The sequence below is a fragment of the Harmonia axyridis genome, chromosome 2 (genome assembly GCF_914767665.1).
Source record: "Harmonia axyridis chromosome 2, icHarAxyr1.1, whole genome shotgun sequence".
Taxonomy (NCBI): Eukaryota; Metazoa; Arthropoda; class Insecta; order Coleoptera; family Coccinellidae; genus Harmonia; species Harmonia axyridis.
In genome coordinates, this window is record NC_059502.1 from 31,865,687 (window position 1) to 31,884,794 (window position 19,108).

The following is a 19,108-nucleotide window of genomic DNA, read 5'->3' on the forward strand; positions in this document are numbered from 1 at the left end:
TTTTGTTTGGTATCCTGCAACCAACAAATTTTGTGAGGTCTTTCTTGATGGAGAATGATAAAGGATTGCACAGAAAAATTTCTCTGATGATGAAATTTTTTATTATCCTCCATCAAGAACGATCTCACACAATTTGTAGGTGACAGGATCACTATCAAATCAGTAGTTGAGTTACAACCTCCTCCAACAGCCATCCAATTCTCGGAAAAAATTTCTGTTGACTATATCACTTCTTACATTTTTAGTGAGAAAGTTCCCATAGCGACCTTCGTTTCACAAGCAAAAACAAAAAGATGGTGTTTCACATATATCTTGGGAAATATATATATTTGTCGAAAAGTCATTTGCAATACACATCTAAGATGTCTAAAATATTTTAGACAGTTAATACCCAGTTGCTGGAACGTTCATTAATATTTAATGCCACCATTGTAATTTTAATTCTTATCCATTGGAGGATTAAGAGTTAAAATGTTAATCCTTCATTAGGTCCTTTAGGAGTAGCCTTTTGGAGGATTAAAATTTTTAATGAATGTTCCTGCAACTATGGGTGTCTATCTAGACATCCTAATCACATCAGAAACGTATTTGGTCATTACTTCAAAAAATGAGCTACCAAGAACTGTGGGATTTGAAAATTTTTCTCAAAAGATATTCAGAATGAAATTGCCACTTAATATGCCATGAAAAAAAAACGTCTGTGTGGAATCATTTTTCAGAATATCTGCTGAATAGAAACTAGTCCTTAGATTGAGAACTAACTATGCCAGTGGCAAGCAATTCTAACATTTAACAATAATAACACATAAATTCTCCAGAATGAGCTCCCTTTTCATTAAAATTTCAATATCTGTTTTTCTCTTCATTTCAAGCCGAAAAGTATATTTTATCAAAATTTTTACTTTAGAGGCCAACTTTTGGCATAACATGCCGAGTTAGTCAGATATAATTTCTTCATAGCAGAAACGATCAATTTTGGATGACAAAATTTGAAAAAAAAATCGAATAAAAGGAATCAAAAGACCTCTAGAAGTCTCACAAAGGTTAGATCAATGATCAACCTTTGTGAGATGAAGTCTTTTAATACCTTTTATTCGATTAATTTTAACTCACACAATGGGTATTCTATCTAAATAAAAAAAAAAGTTGGAATCATTCATTTTTTTTGAGCATACCATACGCATCTTGGGAAAATCTTTGGTCATGTTGGGTAGCTGCTGATCCGCCAGTAATTTTCGATCGAAAGAATTATAACGAAATATCAATATTTGTAGCTGTGGCACTCAGAACAATTACTAAGGTGAATATTTTGACGATTATCATGGAACTGTCGATATCTCGAAAACTAAGACACTTTTACTGAAATCAAATTTGAATATTCTGGTCGGGCATGACCTAAGCTAAGACAATAATTTTTCGTTTCTCTAATACTTTCTACGTAAATATATATTAATTATTTCGGTGTTTTAGATCATTAGATTGTGTTTGTTATGTAAACTGAACTTCAATAAAAAAATTGTGCAGCTCAGAGGGCGTTATCTAGGGCGTGGCAAAGGTGGCACCTTAGACTATACAGAATGTCCCGGGAAGAATCCGACAAACGAATACCATAAAGGTCATCATGGAGGACCCGTATCAAGAGGTTTCAATTCGCCTGAGTGCCTTCGTTTGGGATATACAGGGTGATGTTCATCTTATGAGTGAAATTTCACTGTTGAATAACTCTTTAACTAATCGACCGAATAATTTCAAATTTTGAAGTTTGGTCATCCTTTTCTATCGCCTTCCTTCAATATTTCTGAATTCGAGTAAATCAGATCCGGACTAGGAAAATTTCAGACTTTTCCTATTCTCGTGAATATTGGATCACCCTGTACGTGAACATTATGATTTTTTTCTGTTTTCGGAACCACAAAGAATTAATTCATTATAAAAATTCTAAATCTATTGAAGGAAGGCGATAGTAAAGGGCGACAAAACTTCAAAAATTGAAATTATTCGGTGGATTTGTTGAAGAGTTATTGAACTAAAAAAATTTCACTCATAAGGGAATGTTTATTGATCACCCTGTATGACCGTGCCAAGCAGATTTAGAATTTTTATAATGAATTGATTCTTTGTGGTTCCGAAAACGCAAAAAAATCTCAATGTTCACGTACAGGGTGATCCAATATTCACGAAAATAGGAAAAGTCTGAAATTTTCCTAGTCCGGATCTGATTTACTCGAATTGAGAAATATTGAAGGAAGGCGATAGGAAAAGGTGAAAAAACTTCAAAATTTGAAATTATTCGGTCGATTAGTTAAAGAGTTATTGAACTGTAAAATTTCACTCATAAGATGAACATCACCCTGTATATCACCAACGAAGGCACTCGGGCGATTGAAACCTCTTGATACGGGTCCTCCATGATGACCTTTATGGTATTCGTTTGTCGCATTCTTACCGGGACACCCTGTATATAAAAATGAATCCCTTTTTCCTTGGTCACGGCATCACGCGTGAATGGCTGGACCGATTTCACTAATTCTTTTTTTGTTGTATTTGTTATCAGGAGAAGGTTCTTATGTAAGAGAAAAATACGAAAGTTGCAAAATTCACGTAGTTGACATTGAAACAAAGAAACGTAGTTTATAATGTTTATATGCTCTTCAGTGCCATATCTAGGGCGTGGCAAAGGTTGCCACGGGCGCAAGGCCCACAGGGGCGCCACAAATATCAAAAGAAAAAAATATTGGAGCTCCAGGCGAAATAATAATAACTCGGTTTTCATGTATATATACGCCTCGCAACGAGCGATGACGAGGAATCTGAAAACATTTAAAAGATTGCAAGCCTTCCATAGAATTTCAATACTAAGCCTAAAATAATCTCAAGATCAACAAAACTTTAATTCAAGGGTAGAAATGATATTAATATGGCTATGTTCAAGCGTGCCATAATCTAGTCATAAAAATATCTGTTGAGCGTCGACATGTTCAAAGGTGCCGCATTCAGATCATATAAATATTACGGTAGAGCGTCGAATTATATGTTATTAGATATCTCTATTTTCACTAGTTTTTTGCGATTCATCACACTTATGCTCTTTGATCTATGATCTGTCAGAGCCGCATCGGTGGCGTGGTCGACAGAAACCTCGACTGCGGCACCGAAGGTCTGGGTTCGAATCCCGGTGAGGGCATGGATGTTTAGTGGTTGTTCAAGTCTTTGAGAAAATATAAAATTGTATGTTGACATAAGGATGAATGCGAGTGTGAATTATATGCAATACATGTGGGAAAATTAGGAGAAATCCAACAAATTTGTGACTGGGTACATAACCAAAGGTTGAGCCCAACAAGCGAGAAAGAATGAATATCGGTCGGAGTTCGTCTTATTAAATCTATTAATGTAAAAATTTGATTGAAATAAATTTATATTTTATATATTTCTTTTTCTTTTCATTTACTATGAATCAATATTATGTCATATTATAAATGTAACAGATCCAACACCGCTAATGACCTACATGTCGAAGGGGCAATCTAATAAATAATAATAATGTCTTTTTCAAGAAATCCAATTACAGTGCATAATAATTTCACATATACATTACATTAATTTATTAAATTGTTAATATATTTTTCTACTTTCATGTGAACTTAAACATCCTAGCTGTGTGAAGCTGGCACCCCTAAATGCGAAATTTGGGATCAAAATTTCAGCATCAAAATTTCAGCATCGTTTATCCATCGTAGGTCCACGTTTGTCCACCCAATAATTCCATTTGTCCACTCCCAGAATTAAAAAAATCGACCATTCGAAATTAAGCGAAGTGGTTGATTTTTTGGTTTCTGGGGGTGGACAAATTAAATTATTGGGTGGACAAACGTGGACCTACGTGATGGACAAACGATCCTGAAATTTTGAGCTCAATATTCGCAATTGGGGATGCCAACTTCACACTTCGCCTAATTTCGAATGGTCGATTTTTTGGTTTCCGAGAGTGGACAAATGAAATTATTGGGTGGACAAACGTGGACCTACGTGATGGTCAAACGATCCTGTAATTTTGAGCTCAAAATTCGCATTTGGGAGTGCCAACTTCACATTTCGCCTAATTTCGAATGGTCGATTTTTTTTAATTCTGGGGGTGGACAAATGAAATTATTGGGTGCACAAACGTGGACCTAAAATGGACACGATCCTTAAATTTTGAGCTCAAAATTCGCATTTGGGGGTGCCAACTTCACACTTCGCGTAATTTTGAATGGTCGTTTTTTTGGTTTCTGGGGGTGGACAAATGAAATTATTGGGTGGACAAACGTGGACCTACGATGGACAAACGATCCTTAAATTTTGAGCTCAAAATTCGCATTTGGGGGTGCCAACTTCACACTTCGCGTAATTTCGAATGGTCGATTTTTTGGTTTCAAGGGTTGGAGAAATTAAATTATTGGGTGGACAAACGTGGACCTACGTGGACCACTTTTTTGCAATTTGGGGGTGCTGCTCAGATAATGAACGAAAAAGATGTATTTTCCTATACCTATCTCTCGAACGGTGCCTGGACAAATGAAAAAAAGGTGGACAAAAGTGGATCTACGATGGACAAACAACGATTCTGAAATTTCAAACTCGAAATTCGAATTTGGGGATACCAGCTTCCCACAGCTAAACATCCTGTGTCTTAAATGTAAAGCATGTCACTATGCAGCTATGCATTTCTTAAAATGACATTTTTCCGAATATTTTTCACCCCCACTCCCAAAAACTTTTTTTCAAATAGCACTATATGGTTTGTGATATATCAGATATATTGAAGGCTATTCGATTATCCATGCAGTGGTGTGACTAGAAGGAAAATTGGTTATGTCATTTTATATTGAAACATTAGGAAAAAAATTATAATTTGTGATTGGGGAATACTGAATCAGGCCATAATTCTTGTACAAATAATTTTGGAGAAAAATCCCTCCACCCGTCGATTTCTATTTTCAAATTAAGTAAATCAATGCATTTTTTGAAGTTGGAGGTTCATAACTCTAAACCTCCTACCCCCACCAATTTTATTTTCGTTGAAATAACTGAATTGGTCATCAAACCTTCTTTTCTCATGAAAGGATATATCACAATTATTATTATTATTTTTTCAATAGAAAAAATGATGGTTAGGGGTATGAACCTCCAACTTAAAAAAGAAATCGACGAGTAGGAGGATTTTTCCCAATAATCATTTGTACAAAAATATTGGCCTTACATTTGATATATCACAATTCATACAAATTTTAAAATAAATTGGGAATGAGAAATATCAAATCAAAAAATGCACAGTGTAACTTTCTTTTGGAAATGAAAATCGACAAGTGCGAGGATTTATCTAACCTGATAATTCTTTGTTCAAGAATTATGGGTTTGTTGTGTTACTTTTTGGCACGCTGTATAGTGAACTAGGAAATATATGTTGTAGATATTTACATTTTTCCTCCAAGAATTCTCTTAGTATCTAATTCATTAGTTGAGCATTAATTCAAAGTTAGATCTCCTTGCATACAGTCCTGCAAATCCAGGAAAAGTAACATGAGATAAGAGCAAGGCGAATTCTTCAAAGACATGAAAATATTACTTTTATCAGCTGAAGGAAATCTCAGTTAGACCGAATAGGAGCTGTTCAATTAATGTGAACCTGTACAGGTGTGAAAGTTTTCTCCGACAGTCTGGACTGCAACTAATCCTAATGCCGACAATCAACAAGATATGTGCGGATATATTCCAACGGAGTGGGCAACCTGATCGCACTACATTTGTTTCACCAGACATTACCGAATAAAATTAAGCTGGAGCTCACCTCAGTCACGAACTGACAGTTGATAATACTGTAGACTCAACTGGACCTCCACTTTAAAATGGCATAGCGCGAAAATTCAAGTTTTGACAACAGTAGTTCTTTGTTAGTTTTGAAATTGTTGTTGAAAGTTTGTGAATTTTGATTCGACGGTTGTTTGTTTTTGACTCGAGTGAAAATGAGACACATAAATGGAATAGCTGCGATTGAGATAGGAAAGAAAATCCCACGTAAAATAGACGAAGCAGCACCTAAAGGTGAGCAAAATTATCGAAATTGATATCTCCTATGGTTTATTTTTATTTCATTGTGAAACTTCCAGTATGGAGTTCAATTTGTTTTTCAATATGAGTTACCCAGAAAGAATTGATAGACAACCCTTAGCTTGTATTTCATTACATTTCATTGTTGATTAAGCTTGATCACTGATCTTGAAATATAGACTTATTAAACCGGCTTGTGTAATTATTTATTGTTCGCGAGCTATTTGAATTTAATATCTATAAACAGTTTTAGTCAGTACTAAACTGCAATCTCTCAACAAAATGTATTAGTTTATCCCAACGCAAAATTATGTTTATGGGCATCGTTACCAAAATTCATAAAAAATATAAATTAAGTATCAAATGTTGAAGTTATATCTTTGAATGTTCGAATTGTCAATGAGAATGAATGACAAGTTTTTATCTTATTCAACTAAAAAAGCCAATTCTCGATCTTTTAAAATCTTTGATTCTTGGTATAAAATAGTATATTCTTAATAGATTTCTGTTTTGGCATATAATGATGATAAAATTACAATGTTACAAATCACAAATACTTTTTGTGAAAAAATTGTAAGATATAATCAAGGTGAGCATATCTTACAGCGGTATCTTTCTGCAAAATCTTTGAGAATTCATATAAAGAAATAATTTCTTATATTTTCGAAAAATACGACAAAAAATATCGATGATGAATCTAAATTTTTACTGATACTGATATGTAAAGGAAAGAGGGAAATTATAGGTTCATATTGAGAGACGTATAATAGAATACAGGAATCTATGAAGTACCTAAAATTTGAAAACAATAAAATCGTCGCAAAAATTTGTTATTTATAATGCATGCTTCCAAAAAACGTGAATTATTTCCGAATTATCCCTTTCGAAACTTATGTTTTGAATATAATAGAATCCATAAAACGCTTATTTTGTGTGGTATAAGTAGTTATTATACGATGTTAATAAGTCATAGCGTGAAATATTCAATTTTTCATTTCGAATCTGTAGATTACCTACCAGTTCTGATAGGTATTCAAAATTCCTTTACATTGGCAGAATATGAGTAGGTACGATTCTTATTATCTAAAGCATAATATTACTGAACAGTATTAAACTGAATTATTTATCCAAAATCCGCACGAACTTTTTTAGTTAAAGTGAACTCTCAATTTTTATTGAGATGAAAGAGAATTTAGCGATAGATTTAGACTAAAATTATAAAAATAATGGTTGGTTTGTTTCATTGGAATGAATAAGAATACTTAATTCTTACACAATTGGTGATTTATCGTCATATTTATATTCATTGTGGGGTAAATATTAAATAAGACAATGCCTTAGGTGAAATAAGGATACAGTAAGAGAACCTACACTTAATACGACTGATAACTGATTATGTATTTCAGTGATTTAATATCCTGTGAAAAAAGCGTTTCTTTTTGATTTACCTATGCGTTCGCTACCTGCGATTTCCTTTGAAATACTACCTGAGTGAAGTAGGAGGCATTCGTGAATATCACTGCGAAGGAAGATCTCATTGGTGTATGTTCAACCATAGTATAAAGAATTAATTCCTTGTACTAAGAATCGTCAATAATAAACTTTTGAAATCTTCGAGCAATAAAAATATAATATTTCATCAACTGGTTAATTTTTAAGCCTCATATTTTCTGAGAAAAGCTCTGACAGGAGTAGAATTTTAATTGAATATCTAATCGTGAACTTTTATTTGCCGAAGAATAATAATAATAATTTGAAATTGTAAAAGGAAATTTCGTACAAAGATTTCTTTTTGAAAGACTTGGGACCAAAATTAATTATATTAATTTACTAATTTAGGAAAATGATGTAAGATTTTTGAAACAACAAGTTTTGAAAATGTGTAAGTGTAAGCACATATCGATAACTATTCTCCTTAAAAATTTTAACCAATCATATTACTTAGCAACGAATCAATATTTTTGACTATTCTGCTCGAAAAATTTCAACCAAACATATTAACGCATATAATACAAATCCCTCAGCAACGAACCAATATTTTTGAATATTAAGGCAGTGTAAAAAATTCCCGGTATTTGCACGTCTGCTTAAGGTCAATATTTTTGTGACGTTTTGAAGCATCGGACACATTCGGGATGATTGTCAAAAAGATTTTAATTTAATTAAAATTGAGTGAATTTTTTTTCTGGAAGAAGTCCTTCATATACCCCTCGTACTTGCTAAATTATCGAATATTCGAGTGTTTGGCAAGCACTCGTAATATAACTACTGATTATTGAATATCAAATGTAGCGTGAAAATATCTGTGTTTTGCACGTGTACTTTAGGTGCATATTTTTGTGACGTTTTAAACCACCGAAAACATTCGGGATGATAGTACTTCATATAACCCTCGTGCTTGCCAAATTATCGAATATTACAGTAATACTCTGAATAGTTTCAGAATGGTGTAGTTTGATTGATTCAGATACTCCGATTCAAATATTGTTAGATTAAATACATTTTTTATTCAATAATATCTACAGGAGGAGCGACATATTTCAGGGAGTGATTCTGCATGAAAAATAATGACAGTTTGCTATATAAATTTTATTCGCAAATACTTTGTATTCCGAGATACGTGGTGTTAAAAGTTTTTTTTTTTTTAATCTGACTATGTATTTATTGCTCTGAAACCGGTTGCAATATTCAAATAAAATTTAGTTGGATTCAAGACGTAGGTAGTTGTTGATATGCAAATAGGAATTTAATGTACATCATTAATTGGCACGCTTAGGTACGGCTAATGATTCCTTTTTTTTAAGGAAAAAAATAGGTATGCTAGAGATATTTGAAGCTAAAATAATTTTTGAATTTCTTGTTCAATTTGTGACAAAAAATCTCTCATGCCTTTTTTTCGTATGTACTGCTGTTTTTATGAAAAAAAATAAAACATGTATGTTTCATTCCTTCAATAAATCATCTATTATTAGATAGATAGAAATTTTAGAGATAGAGATTTTTCATCAAAAATGATTTTTAATTTGAAATAAATCAGTGGCTTACGGCTTACAAAAAATTGGGAGCACAGAGTGAGAAACTTTAACACCCCTTATCTCGGAAAACGAAGCATTGACTACAATAAGTTATATAGTTAACTATCATTATTTTTCTTGCAGAATCACACCATGAAGTTTGTCGCACTTATTCACCAACACTCTGTATAATAAACTTTCACATTTCCATAGTTTCTGTTTTGGAAATATATAAAATCTCGAAATTCATCTCAAGGATACTTTGTTTCGTCTTATTGAAATTTGAAAAAAAAAATTGAATTCAGAAAAAAACTTACGCGATTACGTAACTCCATATTTCAACTGAAGATTCCTGAGGTAAAAAAAAACTCTTTTTTCCTTTACAATTTTTCCCGATTTGATTTTTCTTCTCACTCAGTATAGCGGACTTCCTGGAGTTGACCGGATTTCGAAAGAGATTCATCACATCAATAATGAACTATAGGTATTCGGAAAATCATTTCCTTCGACTCTATTCCATTTGCGAGTTATAACTAAAAATAACATTTTTCATGGATTTTTAACAGCCTGTATCTTTCCAACCGAGCCGAGAATCGGAAAAATGGTACAGGAAAAAAGTGTCCCCTTTGACCTCAGGAGTCTTCGGTTGAAATATATGTATAAGTCTAGTCACACCTTGTATATCCGTGAATAAAGAAACAAATCAGTAGTGACACCTATTAATCCTTGCTTGAGCTTAAATCCAATAGTAAATTTTGAAGGCTGAAAATCTAGAAAATAAATTGAAACAAATTCTCGAAAGCTCCATCTGTATAATTGTTGTCTTGAAATTGATGAGCCCAACAGCCCAAATAACTCTATCTATCTTACTATACCTGTATTCTTACAATGATATCACAATATTTTTCAGCGCAAAACTTATTTTCTTGAAGAAATAAAATTTGATAATTTTATTTGGAATTAGGAATAATAACACCATTTTCAAACCTTAAAACATGACTTTTTCCAGATATATTTCGGTATCGACTGCCAGGTTCATCAGCCATTAAATATTTAATATAAAATTTTAATTTTTTATATTATGAGCGAATGAGGCAGATAATAAACTATTGCAGCAGATTGGAAATATTTATATTATGTACTTATAACACATTTAAAAGTTAGCACAATTACAACTATGGAATATTTTTAAAATGGCACAAAAATCCCAACATTGTTCGTTGCCTATGAGTGGCTAGAAAAAATTAGTATTTCTGCCGGAACTTCCATAGGTACCTGAATTTCGAAGGCTTGAAATTTTATGAATATTTGATTTGAAACAAATAATGCTGGTTTCAATATTTGCCAGATAATTTACTTTGAAAACTATTAATAACAGTTGAATATTCTGTCATGTTTGAAACTTGAAGAGTTTTTCTTTATTAAATTCTATTGGTGATGTGATGAGTAAAAAAAAGGTCTGATGCTTCTGAATTCATCATACAAATATGATAAGAATTCAGTTCAGCTACCTTATTTATTCATCGATAAGAAATTATCCAGAAGTTTAATTGAATAATTTAAATTTATAGTACCTAAGCAAATGAGAATTTATAACCGAATTCAAGGTAACGAAAGGTTAACAACTCTACTGTAGAAGCAAAGAACAAATGAACCGTTCTTTTGTATTTCCTCATACTTGTCCTTTGATGAAGTTATCAAGTGTTTTGGTAGATACTATCTGGTTATGCCATGTAAAATGCATTCTTCAATAATAAATATACAGGGCGAGTCAAAAATGTGTACCGAGCTTTCTGAGGCTTATAGTACATTGAAAAATGAGTATAATCTGATGAATTAACTTATGGCCCAAAATGCATATTGAGGGAGATATCTCCTTCCAAAGTTTATTAAATTGAAAAACTTTCTCCTACTAAAAACAATTTATAACATTCATTTCCATCCAAACCTTGTTGGGGCAGACTTATTGTTATTTGTTATTGTTTATCAAAGGCACAAGAAGGTTATATATGATCGACAAAATTAAGAACAGAATTGATCATGGCCTGCTAAAATATCGGTATCGATAAATCTCGCAATGAATGAATCTGCTGACATCGTGTGTCTACAAAAATTTAAATATCTCGAAAACAGTTCAATTTTTGGTATTTGGAGAAGAGAACCATTTTCATGTAATTTTCTTCGCTCCATCGAATGCTTCGATTTTTTTACCAAAACCAATACAACGAAAGAAGTTTTCCCAAAAAAAACATGACTCACCCTCTGAAAACACCTTTTATAACAATATTAGTGATGTAGTGTAAAATGTATCAGGTGTGTGAATAAGTCTTTCCCGTTTTTTGTAAGAGATGGCGCCACCAATACTGTGCGAGTATTTAATGGTTACATATGTCATAATCAAAGCTTATTCATCTGTCAACAATTCCACACTAACACATTAGTTGAAATTTTTTCGCATCATAAATTTTTGAAATCGTGAAAATGTCGAAATTTGAGCCGAGTCGACGTCATTTGCGGGAAGTTTCACTTTATTGGTTCAATTTGAAGAAATCTGCTGCCGAGGCGCATCGGTTGCTTCAGGAAGCTTATGGAGAAGGTTGTGTCGATGATTCAAGTGTTCGTGGATGGTTTCGACGCTTCAAAAGTGGCGATTTCGACGTGGAAGACAAGGAGCGTTCCGGGCGGCCGCAAATCTTTGAAGATCAAGAATTGGCGACTTTGCTTGATGAAGATTCGTGTCAAACGCAAGAAGAACTTGCTGAAGCATTGAGAGTTGACCGAACAACCATTTCCAAGCGTTTGAAAGCCATGGGAATGATCCAAAAGCAAGGAAATTGGGTGCCGTACGAACTGAAGCTGAGAGACGTCGAACGGCGTTTTTTCACTTGCGAACAGCTGCTTCAGCGACATAAAAGAAAGGGTTTTCTGCATCGTATCGTGACTGGCGATGAAAAGTGGATCCGTTACGATAATCAGAAGCGAAGAAAATCATGGGGACTACCCGGCCATGCATCATCATCGACGGCCAAGCCAAATATTCATGGCGCCAAGCTCATGCTCTGTATATGGTGGGACCAGCTAGGTGTGGTTCACTATGAGCTTCTGAAACCGAATGAAAGGATCACAGGCGAGGTCTATCGACGACAATTGATGGGTTTGAGCCGCGCACTGCGAGAAAAACGGCCACAATACTCCGACAGGCACGACAAAGTTATTTTGCAACATGACAATGCTCGCCCACATGTTGCACAGCCGGTGAAAACATACTTAGAAACGCTCAAATGGGAAGTCCTACCCCACCCGCCGTATAGTCCCGACATTGCTCCGTCTGATTACCATCTCTTCAGATCGATGACGCATGGCCTGGCTGACCAGCACTTCCATTCCTTCGAGGAAGCCAAAAAATGGGTGGATGACTGGATAGAGGCCAAACCGGTCGAATTTTTTCGCAACGGGATTCGTATGTTGCCAGAAAGATGGGGAAAAGTTGTAGCTAGCGATGGCCAATACTTTCAATAATTCATTTGTAACCATTTTTTCACAATAAAGGCTCAAAATTTGAAAAAAAACGGGAAAGACTTATTCACACACCTTATATTTTAACTATTTATTGAACAGATTAATGTATTTTAACATACATTTATGTACTCAATTCCAATCTGGTGGAATTGATCGTTCAAGAAATTATTTTAATTTTATCAACTTTGGAAGGATATATCATCATTAATATGCATTTTGGGCCATAAGTTCATTCATCAAACAATACGTATTTTTCAATTTACTCTCACCACCAGAATGCTTGATACACATTTTTGACTCACCCTGTATATATTTTTTAGTGGGTTTTTTAATGCACTTTGCAACCTACTGTATAAAGTATAAATTGATGTCCTCTTAGGTATTATTTAATATGAAGTAAAATGGAATGGCTTTTCAGACATAATATCTTCACTTAAATGAGATGGAGTTGATTTTAGTCGTTTGATACAAAATTATGTATTGCTCTTTATTTACAATTATTATTTGGTCAAGTGATAAGTGTTAGTTTGCGATTAGATATTTTAAATTTGTTCAATCTGTTATTATAGTGCCGATGATTTGGTGACTAATGTTGCATTATGCAATAGGATGAATCAATTGTGAAGAAAATTGCGAAAATACTTTACACCCAGACACATTTAATTTGACAGATGAGATTGATTTTAACTTTTACTTGGATTTTTTAAAAGCCTTATTATTTATTAATTTCAATGTTAATGGTGATGACATTTTAGGGAGCTAGAAGGTATACTGCCGGTAGTTGACATTAAACCTGATGTAGGTACTTCTTCTACGTCTATCTAAAAAGTAAATTTCATTCATTACAAAGGAATGAGTTAGCTTTCAGAAAACTGAATATTAAATTATTTTTCAGTGCAAACTAATTTTATTTGAGTACTTGGAGAAACTTTTAGAAGTCGATGGTCTTACACATATTTATGAAACTATAGCTATATACCAAACTGAAATTTTTTAACGGCCATAATATGAAATTATCCGATATTTTTCCAAAAAACTGTCAGATATTTCTTAAGTTGTCAAACTGTTATTATTATGGACATATACAATTCAATAGCAACCAACCATTCCAACAATTGCGATTTCTATAAAATTTCCTTTTGATTTATCACTATACAGGCAAAATAAAAAGATTGTGGGAATTTTAATAATTAGCAAATACAATATTTACATATATCATTATGAACAATCGAAGAAAAAAAATATGTTCAACTCGGCAGCAAAGTAGATTGACTTCCTTGGCTGAATTCCTAGCATTTCTACGCTCGGCTGTGAACTAACAGACGCGATAGTCAATCTAATTCTTTGCTGCCTAGTAAAACGAATAACTATTTTCAAAATTAATGTTGAAATCATTGGACACGTGGTGCTCATAACGATCCTAAGCACAAATCTCTGACAAATTCAAATATTAATGAAAAAAATTCATTCATATCATTGACTATAAGTATTTGGAATAAGCCCGATATTAAAGTTCGAATAAGTCCTTAATGAATAGTAGATTTCTCAATTATTATCAAAAAGTCAGTGCGTTCTTCTAGAATATACCTTCAAAATCTCATTCAAATAAACTCATTCATTTCGGAGTTATTAGGTTTTTCCAAGACCCTCCTATTTATGAAGAATCGAAATATCTCAAAAACGGTAAGATTTAAGTATATGAATAGCTATTTATAATACAAGTGCAGAAGGCATTGATATTCTTCCACGAGTTCAAAATTCAAAAACGACCCACGAAGTGGCGAGTTTTGGAATGAACGAGTGGTAGAATGAGCCTTCTGTACGAGTATTTTACATTATTTTCTCTAATTCATTGCATTTTTATTGAAATCAATGAATTATTTCCATAAATATCATTTAGTGATTTTCGCATTGAAAAATGTTGGTTGGCAGAATTGATTTCTTTAAGGCAAATTGATGAATTGACAGATAAAGCCGTGGCGGAAAGTTCGGAGTACCAACATATAATAATAAAATATAACCATGAAAACTGTGCGTTTCTGATATATTCTCGCACGATTTTGTTCTACAAGATGTGGAAGAATGAACGGAATAACCACAGAATTAGAGAAAATTCATTTATTCCATGCAATCTAAAACTTCAATAGAAATCAGTATGTTATATAAGAAAAAATATGTTTAATCATTAACACTTTTTAGATACACCCTGTGTATTTCCAAGCAATTTGAGAATGTAGCGGAGCCTAATCAACATTTAAGATCATTTATAACTGTAGTTAGAAGGGCGCTATTGGAAAGCACATTTAGCGATATAATTTTAAATCTCTAGATATAACATAGTTATGTCCTGTAATGAAAAACTATCAGCAATGTAGGTCACAGAAGAGTTCAAAGTCATGATTCATGTGGAATGCTAATAAACTACATAAATGAACTATAGAATATTCTAAATGCTGGACACGTTTTTCACTTGCCAGACTCGGAATTATTTTGTAAAGATATCGATCTACACAACATATTAAAGGTGAGGTAATCCTTCACCAATGGGGATTTTTTCATGGTTGTGATTTCCAATGTTATAAGTTTATGGTAATTCGGGAATTCTGATTGCCTTGGAGGTAGAGACGTTACTTTAATGACATACTTGCGTCTCGGAGACGAAGGCAAGTAGGACGAATGAGTATTGATAATTCATGAGGTCTATTCATGTTTTTTCCTTGTTTATTCAGAAATCTCCAAACTACGTCTTAATTTTTTTTGAGATTCTCATGGCTGGTTTTTTGTGAATTTGGAATTAGAAAAAATTGTTCCTTAACTACTAGAATTCTTCAGTCCCTTGCAAGAAGTCAATTTATGAAACTTGGTTAAATAAGGTTTTCATCCAGGTCTCGTCATAATTCAAAATATCATCAGTGGATAGCATTTAACTCAATCAAATATTTAATTTCACTCATTATTTTCGGTTATGCCTAGTTTGAATTAGAATATTCTAAAACAAGTTTCAGAATGGGCTTCTATTTCAACACGAATACGCATGAGTGTTGGAATTGTCTTGTGCAACGAGTATTAGACGATATTTACTCTATTTCAGTCAAGTTTTGTGAAAGATTGTCGAAATTCAATGCAAAATTGATATAATATAAATAAATATTTCGATCTTTAAGTTGATGACAATTGTAAATGATCAAAAAGGAAGAAAGTTACTCATATCAACTTAGTAGCTGACGATACTGGCTGAATCCCGCTTCAGAGTAGAGAGACTTCTTGAATACTGTGCCATTCAAGAATGGTGTTAATATATGTTTTACTTTTATTTCTCCAATTGAAATAGCGAAATAATTAACGAATAATAGATTGAAACATAGTATGAGCAAAAGAGCTGAGCAGTTTTCTGTGTACTCATGTAACTTATTAATGAAGACTATCAATACCACTAAAAATTTAAAAAAAACCGCAGCAATCCACAAAGAAACCCCGTTTTAGCTGCAAAGTAGGGAAAAACTGTGCAAATATGCTCCTGGTTCAAAAGTTATGATAATATTATTACATTTGTATATTTTATTGCTATGTCTATTTTGAACACCTTGTAACTTGGCGTGGACCATAGATTTCTTCTTTTATTATTGAGGGCGTAAAGGTATAAAAAAACAAAATACCTACCAACATTTCAAATTACCCGGTAACCATTTTTCATACATCCAGGTGCCTGGTCGTATCATGTGAACTTCTCATCAATATATCAAACGAAAAAATTGACATAATATTATCCTAAAAATATCATATACATATAAGGTTCTGCGATCCTTTTGTTTGCTTGAATGAGTCAAAAGCTCCTGACTCAAGTTAGTGCATTTCTTAAATTTTTTTATATGTTTTTATATGATGTGTACGCATTCGCCATTTTGTTGTATAAGCATTGACGAGTCTTTCTCGAGCCAAATCTCTGGGAATTGAATTGTTTCATCTCGAGATCATCGGTGGAAAATTAAGTGATCTCTGCCAGATATACCTTCCCACTCCATCGTGGAGAGGTGACTCTGCTGTAATGCCGAAGCTATTATAAACCTGCAGGGGCCGCATAACCCATAACGCCATCTCTGGGGCAGACAGAGTTATTAAAAAGCTTTTTTTAACGAATTTCCTTTAAGAAGGTGTATGAATTTTTTAAATTCAATTTTTAGGTTTAAAATAATCCAGAGATTGAAATATGAAACTTCCATTTGGTTCTTCTCGCTAATATATGAAACCTTATTACGTATAACTACATATTGGTTGATGAATAAGTGAATAAACTATTGTTTATCTACCTGAACAACTGCTTCTGCTATCCAGCGAAAATATAATTAAGATCAAAATAGTTTAATGATTGATTCTAATCACTATCAAACAATTCAATTTAATTTATATTTCTCATGCGAGACAGTTAAGTATTGAAGTTTCAAGCGCAAAAAATCATTATTTAATTATAATATTGTGAATAATTCGAAAATTAATTCTCTTAGATATGTACTGTGCAATAATTAAATTTGAATTCCACGGAAATTTTTCCAATGTTTATGATCAATTATTACTTCGTGTAGTTATACCTACTTAACTTTTATGTTTATTGGATGAGTTATAGTTGTTATGAAATAATTCTTGGTTCTGCATCTGGTTATGAAATCGGGTATATAAAGCCATTGTTCTTCCATGACATCTGAAATACAGCGAAATATTTCTGGAATATCTTGAAGAACTAATTAACATTCGATTATAAATTATGGTTTATTAAATTGAAAAAAAATGATTAATTTGAATCAGGAATATTATACTTTTCGGTTTGGACTAGTTAAAAAATTATTAACTTTTTGAATAGATTTCCTGGTTTTCATTTATTTCATTAGTGTTAAGAATTCTATTCTGATTACTTTATTTAGCGTAGTTTGCAACTGATCCTTATTATTGTGTTTCGTTTTGTACCAGGGTAATCCTGCATAAGTATTGCTTGGTATTAGCACTTTTTTTATTATCTTCTAAGGAAAGTTTACTTTTAGGGTTGAGCAGCGGATACAATCTCCCGTGCAATTGTCTTCTTGACTTTTTTTCTATTTTCTTCCATCTGTTTGTTAAAGTTTATTCTTTCATCTAGTATAACTCCGAGATGTTTTGGTTCCTTTTTCTATTCTATCTGCTATTTTTATTTTGACATACCTGCTTTCTCTTTCTTTGCTCTTGTTCCTCCGAAGTAGACAGCAACTATTTTCGATGTATTCGCTTTGAATCTCCATTTCTTGAAGTATTCCATCAATTTATTTAGTTCCATCTGTAACTGCCTAGTAATTGTTTTCCGCATTCTACTGTGATAGTATATGGCAGTGTCATCTGCAAACTGGGCTATCTTGCATCTATTCATTTTTGGTATATCTGCCATGTATAAGTCGAACAGCAGCGGTCCTATCACTGATTCTTGGGGAACTCCGGCAATTACTCTGATCGTCGTCCTCATACTATCGATATTCACTCTGAATTTTCTATTTGCCAGGTACGATTGTATTAATCTCGTAAGTTTGATTGGAAATTGCATCAACTTCAGTTCATTTTGTATACCTATCAGACCTTGATGCCACATTTTATCAAATGCCTTTTCTATATCCAAGAATATTGCACCAGTATCGGAAGAGAGGTTCATTTGCTCTTTAATATTTTCCGTTAGTCGTATTAGTTGATAGATCGTTGAACGCTCTTTGCGAAACCCAAACTGGTGATCTGGAATTATTTTTTTTCTTCTACGAAATCTGTTAGTCTTCTGTGAATTACTTTCTTAACCCTTTACTAATTGCCGATAATAGGCTTATGGGTCGATAATTCGTTGGGTTTTTTGTCTTTTCTTTTCTTCCAAATTAAGATTGTATCCGCCGTTTTCCATTTGTTTGGATAATATCCTGTTTTTAGTATGAATCTAGCTATTAAGTTTTTTATTGCTTGACTGTGAATACCGCCTATTCCGGGTGCTTTTCTATTCTTCAATGCTCTGATAATTTCTTCAATTTCTTCTTTAGTCACTTCCTTTGGATCTTCTTCCATTTCACTGTGATTATCGTCTGTTATATTTCAGCGTATATCAACTGATTGGTTGAATTGGTCGCCGTTGATTTTTGGATTCGGTTTAAGCTTATGTTCCAGTGAATCTGCAAACATTTCTGGCTTTTATTCATTTGTGATAGCTACTTAATTTTCCTTCTTCAGTGCTAGTATACTAGTGGAATAAATCAAAGGATCAAAATAAAATTCGAAATTTTAAGCGTTTTTCAAATGGCTGTATTTTCGATAACAATGGTCGTATCTCAATTTGAAAAAGAACTTTTTGAAGCTTGAAATTTATAGTTTAGAGATCTTATTATGAAAAAATTTTTCAAGCAACGTGTACCGATCAATCCTAATGAATACAGTATCTAAAATTTCTGCGAAAGTTCAGTTTTTTTCAGGTGTGTGAATAAGTCTTTCCC

The 19,108-nt window shown here is 33.0% G+C and overlaps 1 protein-coding gene across 1 annotated transcript in view; it reads left to right on the top strand.

Annotated features, from left to right (window-relative positions):
• The first annotated feature begins 5,781 nt into the window (after window positions 1-5,781).
• Window positions 5,782-19,108, top strand: part of LOC123674278 (putative inorganic phosphate cotransporter) — an 83,540-nt gene continuing 70,213 nt past the window's right edge. The window contains exon 1 of the mRNA XM_045609270.1: window positions 5,782-6,084. Coding sequence (XP_045465226.1) covers window positions 6,006-6,084 — 79 coding nt within the window. The 5' untranslated portion in view covers window positions 5,782-6,005. The remainder of the gene's footprint in view (window positions 6,085-19,108) is intronic.